This window comes from Pieris rapae, chromosome 11 (assembly GCF_905147795.1).
Source record: "Pieris rapae chromosome 11, ilPieRapa1.1, whole genome shotgun sequence".
Taxonomy (NCBI): Eukaryota; Metazoa; Arthropoda; class Insecta; order Lepidoptera; family Pieridae; genus Pieris; species Pieris rapae.
Genome location: NC_059519.1, coordinates 10,171,486 through 10,192,230, shown reverse-complemented (window position 1 = coordinate 10,192,230; position 20,745 = coordinate 10,171,486). Strand labels below are relative to the sequence as shown.

Here is a 20,745-nt window from a genome sequence, read left to right as displayed (position 1 = left end):
TATATGACCTGTTATAGTAATAACAGACTACATTTAATTTGTTATAAAGGAATACTTTGTAGGGTAAAAAAAATATCTATATAAATATATAGAGATAGATTTAGTTGTGATAACATAAAAAACTTAGTAATAATCCTATAATACTATTTTCTCTTTTTATACTTAAGTAAGAATACCAATTATTCTTCGCTACGAAGTTGTGCCTTGTGGTAGGTGGTCACATTGGTCACATTAATGTTATAAACATTTGCTTGATCTGTGGATTATACCATAGGTCAATAGAGTATATACTATAATATGATATATAGTACCAAGTTAGTGGTTACTAACCATGGCACCTGCGTCGATTTGTTTGTGTTGAATACGTGACAATTCAATTCAAGTTTATTTACCAGAATTTCAAATTATTCTAGTGAAACCAAGTATACAGAATGGGAGTTCCAGCATTCTTTCGATGGCTTAGCCGCAAATATCCTAGTGTTATTGTCGAATGTATTGAACAGAGGGTAAGGAATATATATAACCTATAAACATAATAAAACTTATTATTTATATTCGCTACAATTGCGTTGATTCGAATGATGCTTTTATCTTAATGGTAGCTGCTATATTATTAAAAGACCTTAAACATATAAAATAAAAGCCTTAAGGCGTATAATATTGTAATAATTGATGTCTAGATTCGTCTATCAAGCTAATGCTAACATTGAATTAAAGTGCTATCTATTTGATTCATATAAATTCTTCTAGTACTTTATGACAGTTGAATTTATTTGTGTGTTTGAATAATTGTTTGATAACTAAAATGAGCTTAGTGCTTAAGATATAAATGTAAATACTGAACTTTTACTGTGAATTATCTTGCTCATTAGTATCTAAATAAGTTACTCTGATAGAGCTTGCTTCAGATATTTATCTAATCTTTTATTTTTAGCCAGTCGATGTAGATGGCCAGTTAGTCTATGTGGACTCATCACTTCCAAACCCAAATGGTTTGGAGTTTGACAACCTTTACTTGGATATGAATGGTATTATTCATCCTTGTACCCATCCCGAAGATAAGCCTCCCCCTAAAGATGAAGATGAGATGATGGTAGCAATTTTTGAATGTATTGACCGCCTTTTTCGTATTGTACGACCTAGGAAGGTTTTGTACATGGCTATTGATGGTGTTGTAAGTTGTATTTATATTTATGACATCATAAATTGTTGATAATTTGTATTTATAATTAATTGTTGTTTGTCTCATAGTCACACTTTGTATAATTGGGCATTATTGCATCTATATGATTTATACCTTATTTTTATTAACTTAATATAATAACTATGATGGCATGATAAACATTAATACTACAGCAAAAATATATCATGTTATTTATGAATTTTTAATAAAATTATGTTTGTTATTTAAGGCACCAAGGGCTAAAATGAACCAGCAAAGGTCCCGTAGGTTCAGAGCTTCAAAGGAAACGCAAGAAAAAATTGAAGAAATAGCTCGCATTCGCTCAGAGCTGGAAGTTAAGGGTGCCTATCTACCTCCTGAAAGGCCCAAAGAGGCCCATTTTGACTCAAACTGTATCACCCCAGGGACCCCATTCATGGACAGACTCAGCAAATGCTTACATTATTATATTCATGACAGGTAATATTTTATCTATAATAATTAGTTAATAAATTAAAAATAAAGCTATGACAGCTAGTGCTGCAAATCAAATGGTAGACCCATAGATATAATACATTCTGATTGAGCACTTTGCTTATAAAATAATAAATAAGGTAAAGCACAATATGTTATTAAACAAGATTACATTTTACCAGGTTAAACAGTGACCCCGGATGGAAAGGAATCAAAGTTATTTTATCTGATGCTAATGTCCCCGGTGAAGGGGAACACAAAATTATGGACTACATTCGCAGACAGAGAGGTAATACATTAAGCTATTATATAAACTTACATTCTCAAGTAGTATATGTTGTTAACAAATATATAGGTAAAGGCTTTTTTCTGAATTTATTTACATATGCCTCACGATAAAAGTATTATTCACCAGGTTTAATATATACTTTGTACACTATGATTATTAATCCTGTATCTATGTAATACTTAGCAATTTTCAAATAATATTTTCACAGCTCAACCAGACCATGATCCAAACACACAGCATGTGTTATGTGGCGCTGATGCTGACCTTATTATGTTAGGACTGGCAACACATGAACCTAATTTTACCATCATAAGGGAAGAATTTAAGCCGAACAAACCTAGGCCTTGTGATGTATGTGGACAACTTGGTAAGTTTAATTTTATTTCAGAAAGCTCAGAATTTTATGAAACATTATTCTTTCTCAATTCATTACTATATTTCAATGTATTATTTTATTTTTAGATAGATCTCTGTGTCTGATTTTTTATCTTTTTCACCTATATGCAATACTTTTAATATGTTTAATAATAATAATTTAAGACATTTGTTGACAATTGATCGCTGTGATAATTGGTTAGAAAAAAGGATTTTGAGAAATGTGCTCATTCATACCTATTAAATTTCCAGGCCATGAAATGAAAGAATGCACGGGCAGTAGTCCTGATGCTGCATTAGTAAGATCTGATCCAGCATTTGGAAATCAAGACAGCTTCATATTTGTGAGGCTGAATGTTCTAAGAGAATATTTAGAAAAGGTAAATTAAACAATTCTAAGCCACTTGAATTTTAATAGTAAAAACTTGTTACATGAAAACCCTCCAAGTTTTCTATGTTATATGTGTTACAAATCATTTACCATAGAGGGTAGAGGGGACAGAGCGAGACAGAATGAATGTGACATATGCTATGTCGCATTAATTTTATAGACAATTGTTTGTTTTTTAATTTTCAATTTTCAGAAAATTCTTATTTAATTAAAATTTATTTTGCAGGAATTGCAAATGCCAAACTTACCCTTTCCATATGACTTTGAGCGAGCTTTAGATGACTGGGTGTTTATGTGTTTCTTCGTGGGAAACGACTTTTTACCGCATTTACCCAGCCTTGAGATCAGAGAAGGGGCGGTAGATCGACTTGTCAACTTGTATAAGAAGTGCGTTTACAAAACTAAGGTAGGGTAGTTCAAATGAGGGTAGTTTGTGAATATTTTTTTTTACCTAAGGAAATTGAAGTATTTGTATATATAAACGTTTTTAAATATGTTATTAGGCATATTTTTTGTACAAATACTATATAATGTATAGTATTAAATACTATATAATACAAAAGCAACTTTGTAGGGCTGGATAACGGATTCGGGAGATGTAAACCTAGACAGAGTTCAAGTTATAATGGACGAGCTGGGACGAGTCGAAGACGAGATCTTCAAACGCCGGCATCAAAATGAAGTTAGCTTCAAGGCCCGGGAAAAGGCCAAAAAACAGCAGAAAATTAACTTTCAATTGCTTGAGGATACGCAATTTGCGCCTACGGTATGTAGAAATGGTTTTATGGGCAAACATTTTAATTCATAAAGGAAATTTAAAGTAAAGTGCTTTAAGTTTAGGCTAAATAATACTCTAAATAGTAAGATTATGAAAGAAATAATATAATAAGATAATAATAATTTTGTCATCAATGAAGTTATTATTTATCAATTATTTTTATTTACTTCGAGTGTATTAAATTGTATCGCTTAATTCCCTGATACTTGCTAAAGAAACCGTTTTACTGGATTGAACCACATTGCACAATACATTTACTAAAAATGTAAATTCTAGATGATTATTATGAGGAGTTCTTTAATGTAGATACCGCAGTGTCCATAAAGTGGTTTCAGGATCAATATTTAATAATTTAAACAGGCCCTGGGAGGTGGACCCAAAACGGTACAAAACGCGCGTCAAGAGGCCGCTGAGATTCGTCGAGCGGGAATGCAAGCTGTTGCCAATGTGAGTGGACAAACAAATTTACTATTATAGTAGACACATTATATCTCGCAGTAAAGTAGTTACATCAGAGTGTTAATTGAATATTTAGACAGTTAATTAAAGATCGATATTTGATCCATTCGCTCGCATTTTGATTTAAATAAAGCGGCGTCGAAAACGTTTGACTATCTGTCTGATGGAAAGCCAGCGTGTTGATTGATAATGTAAATAAAGATGGCGGCCACGACAACAGCTGATTACTTTTTGATCCTTAAAATACATATAAAAAAATAATGATATGTCCAAACTGAAACTTTAGCGACTTGATTGAATATCGATCTTGGATTAAATGACTACAATTCAATTAACTCTTTGATTTAATTACTTTACTGTGAGATATCTATTGAATTAATATAGAATAACTTCAATTAACATTTCGATATTATGTATTAGTACTGTTAAAATATAAGCGACATTTTTGTTAGTTAGTATAGTATATTAAAATCATTTTAATGTTCACAAAAACTTAAATATCTTGAACAGTGGAGCTTTATAAGCTGTTTTTATAGAGGGAACAAGAAGAGTCAGGCCGGTCGCGCAAGCGCAGTGCCGCCCAGGCCGGTCTCGATGATGACGATGACAAACACGACGAGGTTCGGCTCTGGGAAGAAGGCTTCAAGGAGAGATACTATGAGAGCAAGTTTGAGGTGGACAAGAATAACTTGGAGTTTAGGTATGAAAATGTTTTGTTTATTATTATATGAAGGTAATTTTATTATATTCTTGGTTTTTATCCTAAAGGCAAATGCCACCCTCTAATACATAAACAAACTCGAAACACTCCTCAACTATATAATATATTCGAATATAAAACTTCAAAATTCGTTTTAGCGTAATTGTTTCATTTTGCATACTTCAAAATAACAAATATTTCAATATTCGATATATTGTTCCTTCCTGTTCGTATTACTTTAATTACTTTATTTTTTAGTTGGCTGTTTAAAATGTTATCTTGACTTGTGCGTTTTTTACTGTTTGTGATAAAAAGGACGTAATTATCACTCGCCGTAAACCCCCTTTTTAATGTGGAGCACCGCACTTAATAAAATGGATACATCCTAACAACTACAACTAGCAAATAAAACAAAAATATGCCCAGCCAAAAAATTTTGCAATTTCTGACGTGTCAAAAAATGATAGCCGTCAGAATTGTACGGAATTAAAAATCAGATTATACGTTATAGATTGAATCATTCCTTTTAAATGTGAAGTAATATGCCATGGTCAGGTACCGGGTAGCGCTACAATACGTCCGCGGCCTCTGCTGGGTGCTTCGCTACTACTACCAGGGCTGCGCTTCATGGAAGTGGTACTTCCCGTACCACTACGCCCCGTTCGCTTCGGACTTTGTCAATATTAGCGGACTCAGTACCAAATTCGAGAAGGGAACGAAGCCGGTGAGTTTAAATATTTATTACATTGTTAAAAAAAACATAATTTTATCATAGGTTTCGTTGACATATAAAGAAATGTTATAATTAGTCGTAGCCGCTTTAGCGGGCGATTTTCATGTCTGAGGTCGTAGGTTTGATCTCCGTCCTTGCAATAATTTTTTTATGTGTGCATTTAACATTCGCTCGAACGGTGTTAGGCGGAGAAGGGAAGAAAATCAGGGAATGTCAGGCACGGGAGACTGATCACCTACTTATCTACTAGATTGACAAATGAACTTGAAACAGATACAGAAATTTGAGGCCCATACCTAAAAAGGTTGGATCGCAACTTGTTTTTTAAAGAAACCTCTAAATCAATAATACTTTAATCGTTCTTTTCGTTTTTTAAGTAACTTAGTTAATAAACTAGATCTCAGGATAAAACAGTTTGGTTTATTAGTTAAAGTTAGTCTTGAGGAATCGTTAACTTAATTAAATTTTTACATATAAGTATTTGATTTTTTATATTAGTATATCTTGAAATAATAAAAGCGGTAATTTCAGTTCCGACCTCTGGAGCAGCTCATGGGCGTGTTCCCAGCTGCCAGTTCACAACACGTGCCTCAGCCGTGGGCCAAGCTCATGAGCGATCCGGTACGTATAAAGACTTCTTAAAATAAATCTTTATCATTAGCCCTGGAAGTATTTTAATACTTGTGTTCATTCAAACAAAGATAGAATGCAAAAAAGAGGTTAGTGAAAAATAGTGTATGTAGTGTTATTGGACACCATATTATGTTAAATATCCATTTTTAGTCAAAATGGTTAGAGTTAAACAACTTATTACTTAGTCTTAATTTAGGATAGTTTATAATATCTTAGTGATGAGACGATGCATTATTATTTTTTAATTTACGTTTAAATTTTTTTCACAGTCGTCACCGATAATAGACTTCTACCCGATCGACTTTAAGATAGACTTGAACGGGAAGAAGTTCGCGTGGCAAGGAGTCGCCTTGCTGCCTTTCGTGGATGAGGCGAGACTCTTCAAGGCTCTGGAGCCCTATTACGAGGATCTGTCGCAGGCTGAAAGTGAGTATAATTCTATGCCAACTGGCATTAGCAGAGTGTTCATGGGCAACTTAACTTAACATCAGGTGCTGCCCATTTGCCCTGTTCTATATAAAAATCTAAACTAAAAAGAACGTGTGGCACTCGGGGACTGCCGCGGTAAAGCCTATTGCATAACATCATTTATTAACTACACCTATATTACGTCATCGTGTGTTAGGTTATTTTCGTTACGGAATTTATTGATTCGGTCGCCACTCTCAGAGCCCACGATAAAATCTATGCAATAGCTTAAAAATGTTTTATGGGTGAAATTTGTCAAATTCATTATAATTTTTTTTGTTTTACCATACAGTTAAAAGAAACATTCGCGGTCACGACCGCCTATACGTATCAACGGGTAACCAAAGCTATGAGTTTTTGCTGGGTTTGTACCAGGCGGCTGGGGCGGAGTTGAAAAAGCTTATAGAGAGCAATCAGCGCTATCCTTTTAGAAGTGAGGGTGTGCGTGGTGATGTACTGCTGAGTGCTGATAATGTCATTATTGGCGGGTATGTAGTTTAAGTATTTTTTCGGCCACGGCCCTTGTACATGGCCATATTAAGTTAATATCTGTGTGGTTAGACATGGATAGTTTTTAGTTTAGATTTAACCATATCAAAGATTTCCAACATCGTTGTTGAAAAAACAATATGATAAAATGTAGAAAATTTTACAATACTAGATGTCAGTATGTCTTAAATCAACAGACTAAAAGAAAACAATCTAAGGCCCCTTCTCACAGAAACACAAAACTATGAAACATAAATCTGGTATCAGTTGTCAATCTATTTGTTCTTGAAATACGATTTTCTTAAAAAAGTTTTATATAAAATTCAAATCAAACCATTTTTAAGCGTTAAATTTGAATAAATACAGCAATATTAATTCATCCATTGCAGGCAACTATCGTCTCCCGTGGTGGGCCTTTCCCCTGTCCTGGATAACCGGGTGTTATGCGTCCGGTACCAAGACCCAGATTACCCGGAAGAGTTCATCTTCCCTGCTCGCCGTCTCCGGGGTGCTACGGAACCCCCCAGGGTACTAAAACCAGGGGATCTGTCGCAGCAGGAGAATCGCAACTGGAGGCCGCAAATTGGTGAGCATTTCGATATTCATGTACGTTTCAGGTCATTGCTTCCTGTAAATGTCAATGAAGAAATATAATTTAAATGCTTCGAATTTTACATTTACTGCCAGGTCTCAATTCAAGGGCGTAGAACAGAAGAGAAGAACTGGCAAAAAAACTCTCCATTGCTCTTTTTATTTGCCAATTTTTTTACACAACGTTTGTAAGGAACTCATCTGATTTGTGAACAGGCTATCTATGTTCCCATCGCCTCTGCGCTTTGTATGGCCGAAATATGATATAGTTCGTTGTCGGCATATGGTAGACAGAAGAGTCCGTATGCGGAGTTGAGTTCTCCTCTATCTGCCTTTCTCCAGCACCATAAGAAAAACATCAATCCTTGGCTTTTCTCGAGCCATTTCCATTTCTTATATAAATCTAAAATTAATAGCAAGGTTTTTTTACACAGGTATGGTAAGGTCACACACAGTAGCCAATCTGGAGATGGCTGGACATAGGATGCTGGGACATCATCTGCCCAGAGATAACACCTACTCATCAGTACCTCCTCCACAGCATAGTGAGTATTATTTTTGTAATAGGAACTTTCAAGGGAACTCTCATATTATTGGTACTTGGTACAACTATCTTTACTGGCAACTGATGCGAAAGGCTAAATAAAACTATTATTTATCTATATTAACAAGCCTTATCCCAATGGGATAGTCAGAGACTATAGATCTGCAAAGTCTTGATATACCTCTTTCTCTTTATCCACTGTCATGACACTCATCATGTTATGGGAACGATTATCTAAAAACAGTTCTGTAAAACAACTTCAAACCGAAGTTGAGCAGCTTACAGGTACCGGCAAACATCTTAAACAAAAGTGCTTGCCTGCGCAGAAGTGATTTTTAGGTATCACTGGGAGGGAAGGCGGAAGGAGAGTGATTGGTAAATCAGTTGACATTTTTCTCCCGCGCTGTGATATGAAGCGCAAACTTTCCCCCACTCCCTTGTTCAATGCTCAAGAAGTTTGCCGGTATCTGTATCCCAGAAAATTAATACAAAATTTACTTTAAAACTACACTGTTATGGAATTCGGACTAAATACACCTTATTAATTTAAACTGGATGTAATAATACAAAACAATAAAGGTTCCATATCATTTACGCTTTTTAATACGGGAATCGTAGATATTGATTTTACATTTTTATTCGAATAGATTCTAATATCATTTATCTTAAAAAATGACGAATTTTAAACAAATATTTCTTTCTAATAGTCATGGGTCAGGCACAGTGCCTTCTTTTGACTGACTGTCCGTTTATAATAAAAAAATCTATCAAATATAGCAGGTATTTTATCACTGAAAACAGCGTGTTAGTCTTGTAATTTAAATATATATGTTATGTACTTAACCGATTTCTATATACCTTGTTTTATTTAAAGTTGATTGAAATAAAATTATCATATAAAATTTTTTAGAAAAACATACAAAATTTAACACACATGCTTGTAAACAGATTATCTTAGAATATCACACAATATACTGATAGCCTCATTTTTGGATGTCGGTTACAAAGAAATGGGTTTAATGAAAAATGTTTGTTTAAATCGATAAAAGTATTCGGTGCATATTAGCAATGCATTAATCGCAAATAAATCGTGCGAGTCGCGTGTCCCAATTATGTCCTCCCTTCCGCCTTCATGCCGTGTGCACGGGATTACTTTTTCATAAACAAACCGAATTTCGATTGCTATACAAATATTTTTAAATTTAACCTTGTGTTTTTACATTCGACAATCAAGACTTTGTGAATAAGTACAAAATTATAAACATATTTTCCTACTACGATCGATGGTGAATAAAGTTTTTTTAGATCTATTATAGTTGTAGCTCTTGTAATGTTTTAAGTTTTTACGAACTTAGTATTTTGACAGTACCAAGTTTATGTAGTCTAGAAGGAACTAAAGAAAGTAAACTAATAAACTTGCCTGTGGATCGATCACTTCCGTGGGTGCCATGTTGCTTACAATACGATATATTTAAAAAATGTCGTGTTTCATGATCGGACGTCAAATAAGAAAATACAAAATTTCATCTGTATCATCTTAACGTCCGTCGCTCCACAACTGAGCGTTTTAGGCAGTTTTTGCCGCTCACCACCTCTATTTCCGTCCAGCTGCCCACTGAAGAATTCCCGAACCAATTCGACTTAGGTTCCTTCAAGAAAAGAGCGTACCAATTCTTAAAAGGCCTGCAACGCAATCGCGAGCCCTCGCGTTGGGATTGACGATATAACTTAACATAAAGTGAGCCTCCTATGACATATAAAAGTCACCTTAGACTCTGCCGTGTTCTTTATTCATCAGAGATTTTACATCTGTATGTCATCTGTATTGTTGATTCATTGCACAGAAGAAATGAGAAATACTCTCAGCCGATCATAATAACACAGATAATTGATAAAGTCGTACTAGCCAGTACGTGCCAACTTTAATATAAGCAAAAAACAATTGCGACATAAAAATCCAAAGACAAGCGTGTCTATCGCGAGTGAGCGTTTAAAACAATGGCCCCTAATTAAAATGGCAGGCAGTTTCGAGTGGCGCGAACAAAGATCCGATCATAGACAATGCTTCGGCTCTAATTGGCGTTCTCTATTGTTGAATTGAGAACACCAGTTAGACTAACAAAAGACATAAGAAACTGGTGCGTTCTTAATAATTTAACGATGTTTAAAAGGCAATTTTATACAGCCATACTGTATGAGTGGTGAGCAAAAAAGGAATGTTTGTGTCAGCAGTGTTGCCAATAATTATAGTATTTTTAAGGTTTATAATTAATGAATTACTCTTGTAGGACGCTGATATAGTTCAATATTACTAATTTTTGTATTGTGTTTTGATAATAGTACTATATATTTATCGACAAAGTGAAGGTAAGGATAGCCCAATTAAACATTGACATAGAAGTAAACGCACAATGTTAAAATTTTTTTTTCCCATTATTTTACAAAATAATATAGTACCTATATTACAATATTATGTAACATTAGAAAACCGCTGTGGTTTGTATTAATGTAACCATAGCAATCTTGTTTAGGAGCGCGACAAATGCATGTTACAGTAGTTTTTTAATTTAGAATTTATGTTAACTTTTTAGTTAACATAAATTACAATACGTTTGATAATACATTTGTTTAACTCATGAGAGGTAATATATTTATGAAAAGATCAAATTTGGCACCGATTTAAACGTCACTCATTTGCTTATAAAGTTTCCTGAACCGCAGGCTCATTTATATTACTGTAAGGCTTTATTTGTTTACTTCTATAACATTAAAAAACCTTTTCTATCGTCATTTGTCGGACCTTCATTGGGTGTCTTCAGTAATTATAGGTATAATGTCGGCATACATAAAGGCATTGACAATAAAAGGATTTTGCACAAGTTGACGCATCATTGACAAACGCTCTAATGTCCGAGCGATTATTAAATGACATTTGAAAGCTGCAAAGTAAATTTAAATTGGCCTGACATTGACGTGAAATAGCGCGCAAAGGTAAACAGGAAACGCGCGGGGCTCCATTGTGCGTTGCAGTGTCGCCAACTACGAAAATAATAATTATCGAGGGTTGCCAGCACAATGGGACTTTTTAAATAACGGGTCGATCGGCTCAAGTGCTTCCTATTATTCGTTTGAAGGGGATTACGCTACAGTGTCGAGATTTTTTTATCGATTTTTTTACCTTTATCCAGGTGGCTATAGGTGTGTTAATGCGTATTTTATTTACTTTTTTCTAATCTGATCAAGACGGCTTTAACCGGAAGATGTTTTAAAAGTATTGGCGAAGAATTATATTTTTTTACCCTTTAGTAATTTTGCTTACCTCTACTAATCTCTCTTATAGATAGAAGCTTCATGTATTTAATAAGAAATCCACAAGATTAATACAAATAAGTGAAAGGCTACGAAACTCTACTTTTAGCAAAACTTTGATAAAATACTAACCTACTCAGTTTATTATACGTTAAAAAAACTGACAGTAACAAATACTGCAGATTAGATATTGAATATTATAGATTACTGTAGATTCATATAGAAAGTAAATTTATAAAACCACAAAGATTTTTAATATCCTAGGCATAGACAAGGCGTTTACATTTCCCGTCAACAGTTCGCAGACAATAATAAATGTACCAGCATGTACGAAGCTCTCGAGTTAACTCCCAATTAATCTCCTTTTAGCCCTGACGGAGGCTCTATGCCCTTTGCTTACGGTCGAAAGCCGCATAGTCCCATACCCCCACGGGGGCGGCACGTGCCCTAATTAATACCCCAAACTACGGGGCCTTAATTGAATACGCTTATTTGAATTTGGAATTTGACATATAAGTCATAGCTGTTAAAAACGATGCTTGAACTGTTGACTTTTAGTTTTAAAAACAATTTAGACGAATTTCCATTGATTGTTTTCGGTTGGCTCCAGAGTTAAAACGGCATAAAAATTAAATAAATAAATTTTGTTTTGCTACAACCTTTTCTGTTTCTGTTTCATGATCATTTGTCAATCTAATAAGCAAGTAAGTAGTTGTCACATGCCGTCGAATGTTTGGGTCTAAGGCAAGCATTCTCGTGATATTTTTCTTCGTTAAGCGCATATAGAAAGTCCATTGGCGCACAGCCGGGGTTCGAATCTACGACCACAGAGGTTAGAAGTAGCACGCTGACTGAAGGCCATCATAGAAATTAAAAGTTGAATTTTAATGAAAATTATTGCATTCTGTTGGTAAACGGTTTCATTAATTTCATTTATAAAAACGAATAGCGTTAATCGAGGAAAAGCCAAAAAGATTTTTTAAATCATTATAATTAGACGTAGGTACTGTTTGTTACATTAGAAATTAATACAAATGTCTGAAGAATGAGCGTTTAAGCTACCAAATTCGATGTCCATAGAATTTTTTTTTAATACCGTTAACTCCTCCAAAGACCTAGATGTTCCAGGCATATATGACATGAGCTTGTTATGTTCACTTTACAAGGACATATATATAATAAAAACGAAGAACCTGGCGGAAAATGTAAATTTTCTAGTTACAAACGTGAATTTTAGTTTCAAATGTCAGACATGCCCTCTGGCTTTGAGTGGGTGTCTATTGCTGGTTTCCGCACGTGGTTTCAGCCTGGTTGCGTTATTTAAACTGAAGGCTATGTATTCCTTTGTATGTTTTACAATTTTAATTTTACATGGTTTTAGTAATGGAGCTTGTGGTTCTATAAAAAGTAAATAAATCACTGCTGCCACGACCTTTTTAGATCTGGGTCGCAGATTTCTGTATCTGTTTTATGATCATTTCAATTTAAGAGGCAAATAGCTTATCAGCCTGATGTGCCTGACACACGACACCGACGGGTCGGCACGTTCGGGTCTAATGAAAGTTTTCTTTATGATGCTTCCCGATCGAGCGAATTTTAAATGCGCAAATAGGAAGTTCCATTGGTGCACAGCCGGGGATCGAACTTAGGGCCTCAGGGATGAGAGTTGCACGCTGATCCCCAACACTGCTTATAAAATAAATATAAAAAAGAATACTTCGTGTTCTTTCATAATGTTTTAAATGATTAACTAAGTAATCCAGTAAAGAGAATTTTACAAGAAATAAATTGTTTATGTAAATTACCTGATGAAAATGTATCTTATATGTATAATTACATTCTTTATTTACCATCTATTATCAACCCTAGGTTTTGCACTATGATATTTTTTTTGTTTTTGTACAACAAAATTAGGACAAACACATGCCAAATTTAACTTACTTACATACCAAAATAAAAAAACCAAAAAGGCGGTGTCGTCCCGTCGGTTACACTATAGTATAATATTATGGCACTGTCCTACACATGATATCGATTTTTTTGGTTAAAAATATTCCTTCACTGGCGAGGTTTGTTGTTTAATTTTTACCATACAAGACCAACAGATATATAGCTGTATTTGCAGTTTAAAGCTATGTTTAATCAATCGACAGGCAGGTGACTTATGAACGTTATAACAAGGCGTTGTAACGCCGCATCCCGCTGGCGTCTCGGCCCTTGAGCACGCGCGTCTCTAATTATAGCAAAACCTCCCTCCCTCGGCCGTCGAGTGCCGTGTCTCGTTTGAGTTTTTATTTTTCCGCTAAGAAATCCGCCGAGAGGCCGCCGAATCCTTGATAGCCACTGATTGCTTTGTGTGTACAACGACCTTGTACAGTTTCATATTTAATGACGACCACGCGCTTTTGACAGAAGAAGGAAATTAGTTCATTTCGTTGAAGATGTACAGTGCGATCGCCTTGAATAAAAATCAATGGCAGATTTGATAATTGTAATTCAAATAGGTTTAAAACTACCCAAAATAAGTATATTAAAATCTATATGGGCAACACTGTTGTAAAGTTTACGTGTGTTTCAAGTATAAATAATAAACAATTATTATTAAATAAATCGTTTTTTTGTTTATTTGCAAAGATACATGCAGATTCATCAATATAAAAAATAGGCATGCAAGTGTCCTATAAATTATTATGTCGTTAGAACTTAGTACTTTTTGATATCTTGTCAAAAAAATAATCAGCTTATATTATAACTGCCAACAGAATTTTATTAAAATGTGTGTATAAATTTGAATGTATTCAAATTCACATACAGTTTGGAACACCTAAATTATATGTATATATAAAAAGCAAAAAACTTTATGCGTGGTAAAGTGCAAATTTTGCAGTCATTTTCGCTCCTATCGCAATAAAAAAATGTCTGCGCTCATAATAGCCGGCTAATGGAGGCCGACACGACACATTCACGGAATGAAAGCCTCGCAAATAAGAGCAATGCGTTCGTGCCAAAATTATACGACCTCTTGCTAGGAGTGGGGAATGGGGCATAGTGCTAATGGGATTGTAGCTTTGACTGTGGCGAGTTTGTTTATTTCTTGGTCAGCTTAGAGAAACATAGGTATGATTGTAGAGTAATTCATTTTAGAATTTTCAGTTTTTTAAAGTAAGGAATGCGTCAAATAATTAGTTATTATCCAGTCTTATAGTTATTAAATATAACCAAATTTAGCTTAAATTCAGAAAATATATGTGTAATAATTATATCAAAAGTGGTTTATTAAAAGTATTTGACGTTACATTTATATTTCAATGATATCCTTCAGAAAGATATCTGCGCCTTTTTGGGGCTTTTGCTTTCTCTAATCCCAAAATTTCTGTCTACACTGTGCCATTTGTTTTTTTTTATTTTGTTGTGCTCTTTCCTTAATCTGTTCTATCCACCTTCTAAATTATCTTCCTCCTTTGCGTTTATTGTACCTGGACACCAGTTTAATACTCTATTGCTCCACTTTTATATATGTAGCGTAGGGTATTTGTAGACAAATTAATTGAAGAACCTTGCCAAAGATGCTTATAAGCCATTTGGCTTCAATATTGGCACAATTAAGCTTCACTATTATTTTGCTATGCCCGATAGTGCCATAACGTTTGGCAAGTGCTTTTTTTGGAAGTTAGATGATTTTGGCAGCGAATAATTAAGGATCTGTGGTCATTAGACGGCTGTTTTTCAATAAAATAATTATAGCTTCGTATGCGTCGAATAAAAATTTATCGTTAACCATTTTATTTCTATATTTTCGTAGCTAAGGCACTATATTTAAATTCGTATTCTTATATTAGATACGTTAAATTCTTTTCTGTATTTTGATTGTAATCATTATTTTATTGGGTTTTGATTTCCTGCATTAAGCGTATTATATCATTCTCTCTGGTGAAAAAAAACATCATAAACTAAATTATAGGTCTTATAGTATTTAAAGGTTCACTTTTTTTTAAATTTATGTATTTATGTACACCACATCATAAATAATACTTTTTTTATAGTATACGTATATATTTTATATATATCTTTACATTATGACATACACGCCTGGTGTCTGAACTCTTTAATTAAAATAACAACTAAATAATTGTTATAAAGACAAACTTTTAGAACTAAGTAAGTAAATTTATATTTTGTATACGGCAGTATAATGTCACGTAGCACGTTTCGGATGGTGTCAAATGAAATACATTTTACAAGAGAACAATGTCAGCTAATGGCGACAACTCGTTACGCACTCAGCCCGTAATTATGAAGCCGCTCTCGCTAGGTGTGTACCCCGGTTTTTAATGAACGATTGTGTGTCTTGCGTGAAAGACATCAGAAAAGTTTGAATATGAAATGTTATTTTGTTAATTAAAATAAAGTTTTTTTGCCATGTTCATTTTACCATCTTTTTAGGCTGGTGCATATAATCGATCTAAGAAGTCCTGTGTTAAAGTCAGACTTCTATCGCGGACAGAAAATAATACTACATACTATATTAATATTATGTATAAGTATATTAATAAATTGTAAATAATTGCGAGCAAGTGTGATTGTGATTTGCAATACGGCGGGTAACTGTTTTTTAACATTATAAAAAACGTATTGTTGTCTTCAGTAGCAATTACTAGGGGAAAGTGGAATGTAGAAACTGGACATAAGGTCAGGCTGTAGTGAGTCATGTCGGCCATATTGATTTTTCTCTTTTATCCGAGCACGCACTCGTATACGAAAACACTGAACGTATACAAATAAATAACTAGCAATGACTGGTGAAATGTTAAATTTTTGTTAACATATACGGGTATATGTAAATCTTTTTTATACACAGACTAAGTCAGGGGTAGAATAAAAATCTTTGAGGGAGTACTAATCACTCGACACTCGTGTATCGAGACGATTGTTCGTCGAATCCTTTTACCCTCAGGCGTCCTTGCTACATTGGCACTAGATGTTACGTTTATTTTAATATTCTTACATCCTTCTAATAATTACGCTATGTATTTCAGCTGTAAGTATAGGCGAAATCATTTAATGTAAAATTACAATTAGCTACTCTACTTTTGTGTCATATTGATATAACGACTTTTTCCCTATAAAGTTTGACATTTCAAAGTAGCTACAAAATACTGTCAATCAATAAGGTAATGGATTTTGACATATGGAAATCACTTCGCTAATCATACTTATAATTCGTAATGAAGTAAAAAGCAGTCTAGATGACTAAGTTAAATAATTATTTTATTTATATGATCGTGTGTATGTTATGAACGCCAAAATAATTAAATAATCTTTAATAAAATACATGATCGGCAATACTAATCAATAAAGAAATATCAGTTCAAGCAAAATTAAGATGTAACTAAAATGTGTTCGTCAAATAAAGACGTCATAATCGTACCGTATAAAAGATATTTAGACTTTCAAATAACTTTAAAAACCTTAACAGATGCAGAACAGTCACCTCCGGAATCATTCATATAAAACCAGTTAACCGATTTTAATGCAATGTGTTAATGTGTATTAAAATCATTTATTCATTTTAGGTGACATCAAAAAAGAAATATATATGAAAAGCTTTTAATTTTACATTTACTGCCAGTTCTCAAGTCAAGGTCGTAGAACGGAAGAGAAGAACTGGCAATAAACTCTCCGCCACTCTTTTCAATCACCAAGTTTTTGTTTTACACAATGTTTATAAGTATACGTGCAATCATAATACCATGTTCCACATGACATCTTAAGTAATAAGTAATAATAAAATAAATTAATAACTAAGATATGTTTCAAATTGCTTAAGATACTCTATCAGCAGAAAGCATGGTGAAGTAGGAGCACGCACTTACAACACGCAAATACATAGTCGAAATAACTAACAACAATTAGTTTAATTCTTAATTAGTAACAATTCCAAATAGCTCTATACCAGCAAAAGTAGACAAAATGTAAGATCTTCCAGCGTTATATCCTCGCACGAGGCAGCACAAAGCGAGCGATTAAACACTCTCCGGGCTTTCACACGCGGCTCGCGATTTGCAAGCGGTTTTAAGCCGTCGAGTAGTCAGTATTGTGCGACGAAGGCTCAATGGGAAATCTTTTGGCTAAATAGAACGAATCGGCTTTATATGCCTAAACACTCGCGGCTGTAGTTTTTTAAGGATGTAGTTGGCTCAGTTCAGCTCGGAACGATTAGAAAACGGCAGGAATTATGAGAAGTTAATTTTTTTCTGGTTTTGTCATAAGTCAAGAATAAAGATATGGCATAAATAAATATGATATTGAGGGCCCTTTACGTACACCATTTAATTATTAGATAAGTGGTCTTGAAAATTGTGTATCGCAAAAGTGAATCTTGTCTCGTTCTCGTTCGTAAAGATTTTTTTACTATTGTTTCAGATCGTTCTCAATCGTTTGGACCACGGCGCGGCGGTTATGTACCACACCAGGAATTTAACAACCCAGGATACGGCCGATCTGGTTACCAGTCAAATAGAGGTAATCAAGAGAGGTCCGACAACCAAGAGAGGTTCGGTAATCAAGAGAGGTCCGGCAATCAAGGGAGGTTCGGCAATCAAGAGAGGTTCGGTAATCAAGAAAGATTTGGTCATCAAGACAGATCCAATAGTCAAAATCGGTACGGCAACAATCAAGGTTACTCAAGCCATCAAAACCCAAGGTTTAATAACAGTAACCAGGGGTATTCCTCGAAAAACCAGAATCAAAGAGGTGGAAACCAGAATCAGGGTGGTTGGAGACCTCACGGACCCAATCGGTATCAAGGAAATTCTAGTTGGCGTTGAGGTTTTTTAGAATAGATTAATTTTAAGATCTAGTTACACTCTTGAACGTAAAATAGAAAGTTTTCTCAAACACGGCAAAAAGACTAGAAAATATGGACGGAAGTTTCAAGAATTGAATACTTAAACTAACTGATTGAAATTGTTACTGAAAAAACGCCGAGTTATACTCCTAACGTTCTTAATCTTAAACCAAACGTTATTTCTACGTATCGCAGATTTTCCTGTTGTTAATGTTGATAATAACAGGAATATCTTAGGAGATCTTGAGTGAAATACGACTGTTAATTTGATATTTAGATAATCTGATGATAATTTGATGGTGATAAATTTCATATATTGCAAATATAAAATTGCGTTTCATATAAATTTTTCACGGGAAAATTAAAAATATTGTAATTTTGCTACGAATAACAAATTCTAGATGTTTCTGACTGAAATAGTGACGTCTTGGACGTCGTTTACAATATATAGCCATTAAGCCATTGACGATCCCATATGTTGATATAATTATGATATACATATATTATTTAATGCCTGTATTCAAACAATACCTTTATTTTTATGTAAATTTCTTTCGTAATTGTTTATTACACTATATGAGTCTGTATTCATTGACTTGACTTTAAAAGACACAATTAAGATTTTTTAATAGAAAAAATTTGCATATATGCAGTTTATGTTAGGTACAGAGAAATAAAATATGAATTACTTTATATATTTCTTTTATTTTTTGGTTCCTCAAGTTGAAGAAACATTTGGCAATATTGTTATAAAAAAAAATATAAACAAATCTTGCATAAAATAAAAATATGTTTATTTATTATAAATAGATCTATACTTTGACAGTTTTTATTTCTGTTTGTAGTAGGATCATGATTCGAGAAATAGCATTTTCTAAAGTTAATGTAATTTGTATATAAAATGTAGTTATTGTAATTTTTAACCAGAATTCTAGAGCTTATTAGTTATTGAATTTTATTCCCAATTCTTAGACGAAACAGTGAATATTAAAGTCAATTAAGCATGAATTATAACCGTTTAAAATGAAATCAGTAGCCATGATCGTTGCATAGTTGTACCTGGACAAAAACGTCGCCGTTAGGTTCATTCAGCTCTCAAGTGGCATCCAGCCAGCAGGGTCCCTAATTTCCTTTCATCTACACAATTTCGAGCCTTCGATTGTGGTAAAAAAAAAGAAATTATAAAACTATTGATCGCGAACAAACACCACTTGAGACGCGCTTTGTACGCCATATTGGAAATTTGACGGCAACATGTTGGTAATGTGAATTAAAAATAGTTTTGAGGCTTATTAAATTTAATGTTTTTGGAATGCTTTGAACATTTGATACTACATCGACACTTGGTCGAAACGAAAAGTATTGGAACGTGTAAGAAACATTTATTTAATTCTTTACCTTTAACATTGTATGTTAATAAGTACAATAGACAACTTAATAATATGAAAATTAAACTAAGAACATAATATTAACAAACACCTTTTTATAACTTATTATAAATAATGCAAGTCTTGTGAATTTAGCCAGGGTGCAACTAATAGATATTTCTGTCACACATATTGTTCTGGGTGATCAAGACACGCGTGAATGGTGCTTCCCTGAGTCACAAATTCACGCTTGCGGCAAGCCAGCAATTGCGACTGCCTAACACGCCGATTGTGATTATTTAATACACGCAGGCCCAGTCTCATCTCAAAAATACAGGTAATGTGATAGTAAGCTCCCGCCTTATCTCTGACCTGCTGTATCTTGTAAGAGTTCTCTAAAAAATGTACTTTTGCAAAATATTTTTTTTTTTTCATAAAATTGCAACAAGATTATTTTACAGATTTAAATAAAATATTAATTAACTTAAATAAGTCTGACTTTTATCAACGGACTTTGAGGAATAATAAGAAAAATAACTAAAGATGTATATAACTTTAATAATCCTATATAACTTTGAGTATTTGAAAGTCAGAGTGGTCCCAACTTCTCACGGATTGTAACACCTGATGCGGTTGAGTTGAAATCGCGAATTCCCATCAAATTACGCCGACCGTCACTCTGCTCACTTCCCATAAATCTAGAATGATCATTTCACCGTGTAATATCAAAGTCTTGTAATGAGCGAAAGGGCGGGACAGCCAGCGTGGCGCCGTCGCTCACGCTGCGATCGCGTGGTCACGAATGGCGTCACACAGCGCGCGCCCAGCACGCTGTCCATAGACGATAGACTCTTAGGTGTTCCAAATTCAAATTCCTATTGACAGATGACTTCTTAGGGGAGTTTTGATTTCTTTGCAATAAACGTTCAAGTGGCGCTGACTGGACGCTGCCAAGTGTGAATGAGCAATTTGATGAGAAAGTGCTTGACTTGTGGGAAAGGGGACGTATTGGGTGATCACGTCAATCTTAATTTAACTTCAATAAATGTTTACTATCGCCATTAATTAACATATATTTGTAGCTATGTTCATTTTATTGTTAGCAAAGTGCAGAAACTATTATCATATTCATTTCA

The 20,745-nt window shown here is 34.0% G+C and overlaps 1 protein-coding gene across 1 annotated transcript; it reads left to right on the top strand.

Moving 5' to 3' along the window:
* The first annotated feature begins 302 nt into the window (after positions 1-302).
* Positions 303-18,933, top strand: LOC111003936 (5'-3' exoribonuclease 2 homolog). Its single transcript, XM_045630036.1, has 17 exons — positions 303-506; positions 935-1,174; positions 1,413-1,642; positions 1,819-1,925; positions 2,134-2,292; positions 2,553-2,680; positions 2,918-3,097; positions 3,266-3,457; positions 3,830-3,916; positions 4,465-4,628; positions 5,184-5,352; positions 5,893-5,982; positions 6,264-6,420; positions 6,755-6,950; positions 7,341-7,537; positions 7,977-8,087; positions 17,819-18,933. The coding sequence occupies exons 1-17, from the start codon at positions 432-434 to the stop codon at positions 18,220-18,222; spliced, it is 2,886 nt and encodes a 961-aa protein (XP_045485992.1). The 5' UTR covers positions 303-431; the 3' UTR covers positions 18,223-18,933.
* The last annotated feature ends 1,812 nt before the right edge of the window (positions 18,934-20,745 follow it).

Coding starts and splice junctions, on each gene's coding strand:
- LOC111003936 (XM_045630036.1), top strand. CDS start 432: ATGGGAGTTCCAGCATTCTTTCGATGGCTTAGCCGCAAATATCCTAGT. Junction 1,175..1,412: donor ACATGGCTATTGATGGTGTT/GTAAGTTGTATT, acceptor TTGTTATTTAAG/GCACCAAGGGCTAAAATGAA. Junction 5,983..6,263: donor CCAAGCTCATGAGCGATCCG/GTACGTATAAAG, acceptor TTTTTTTCACAG/TCGTCACCGATAATAGACTT.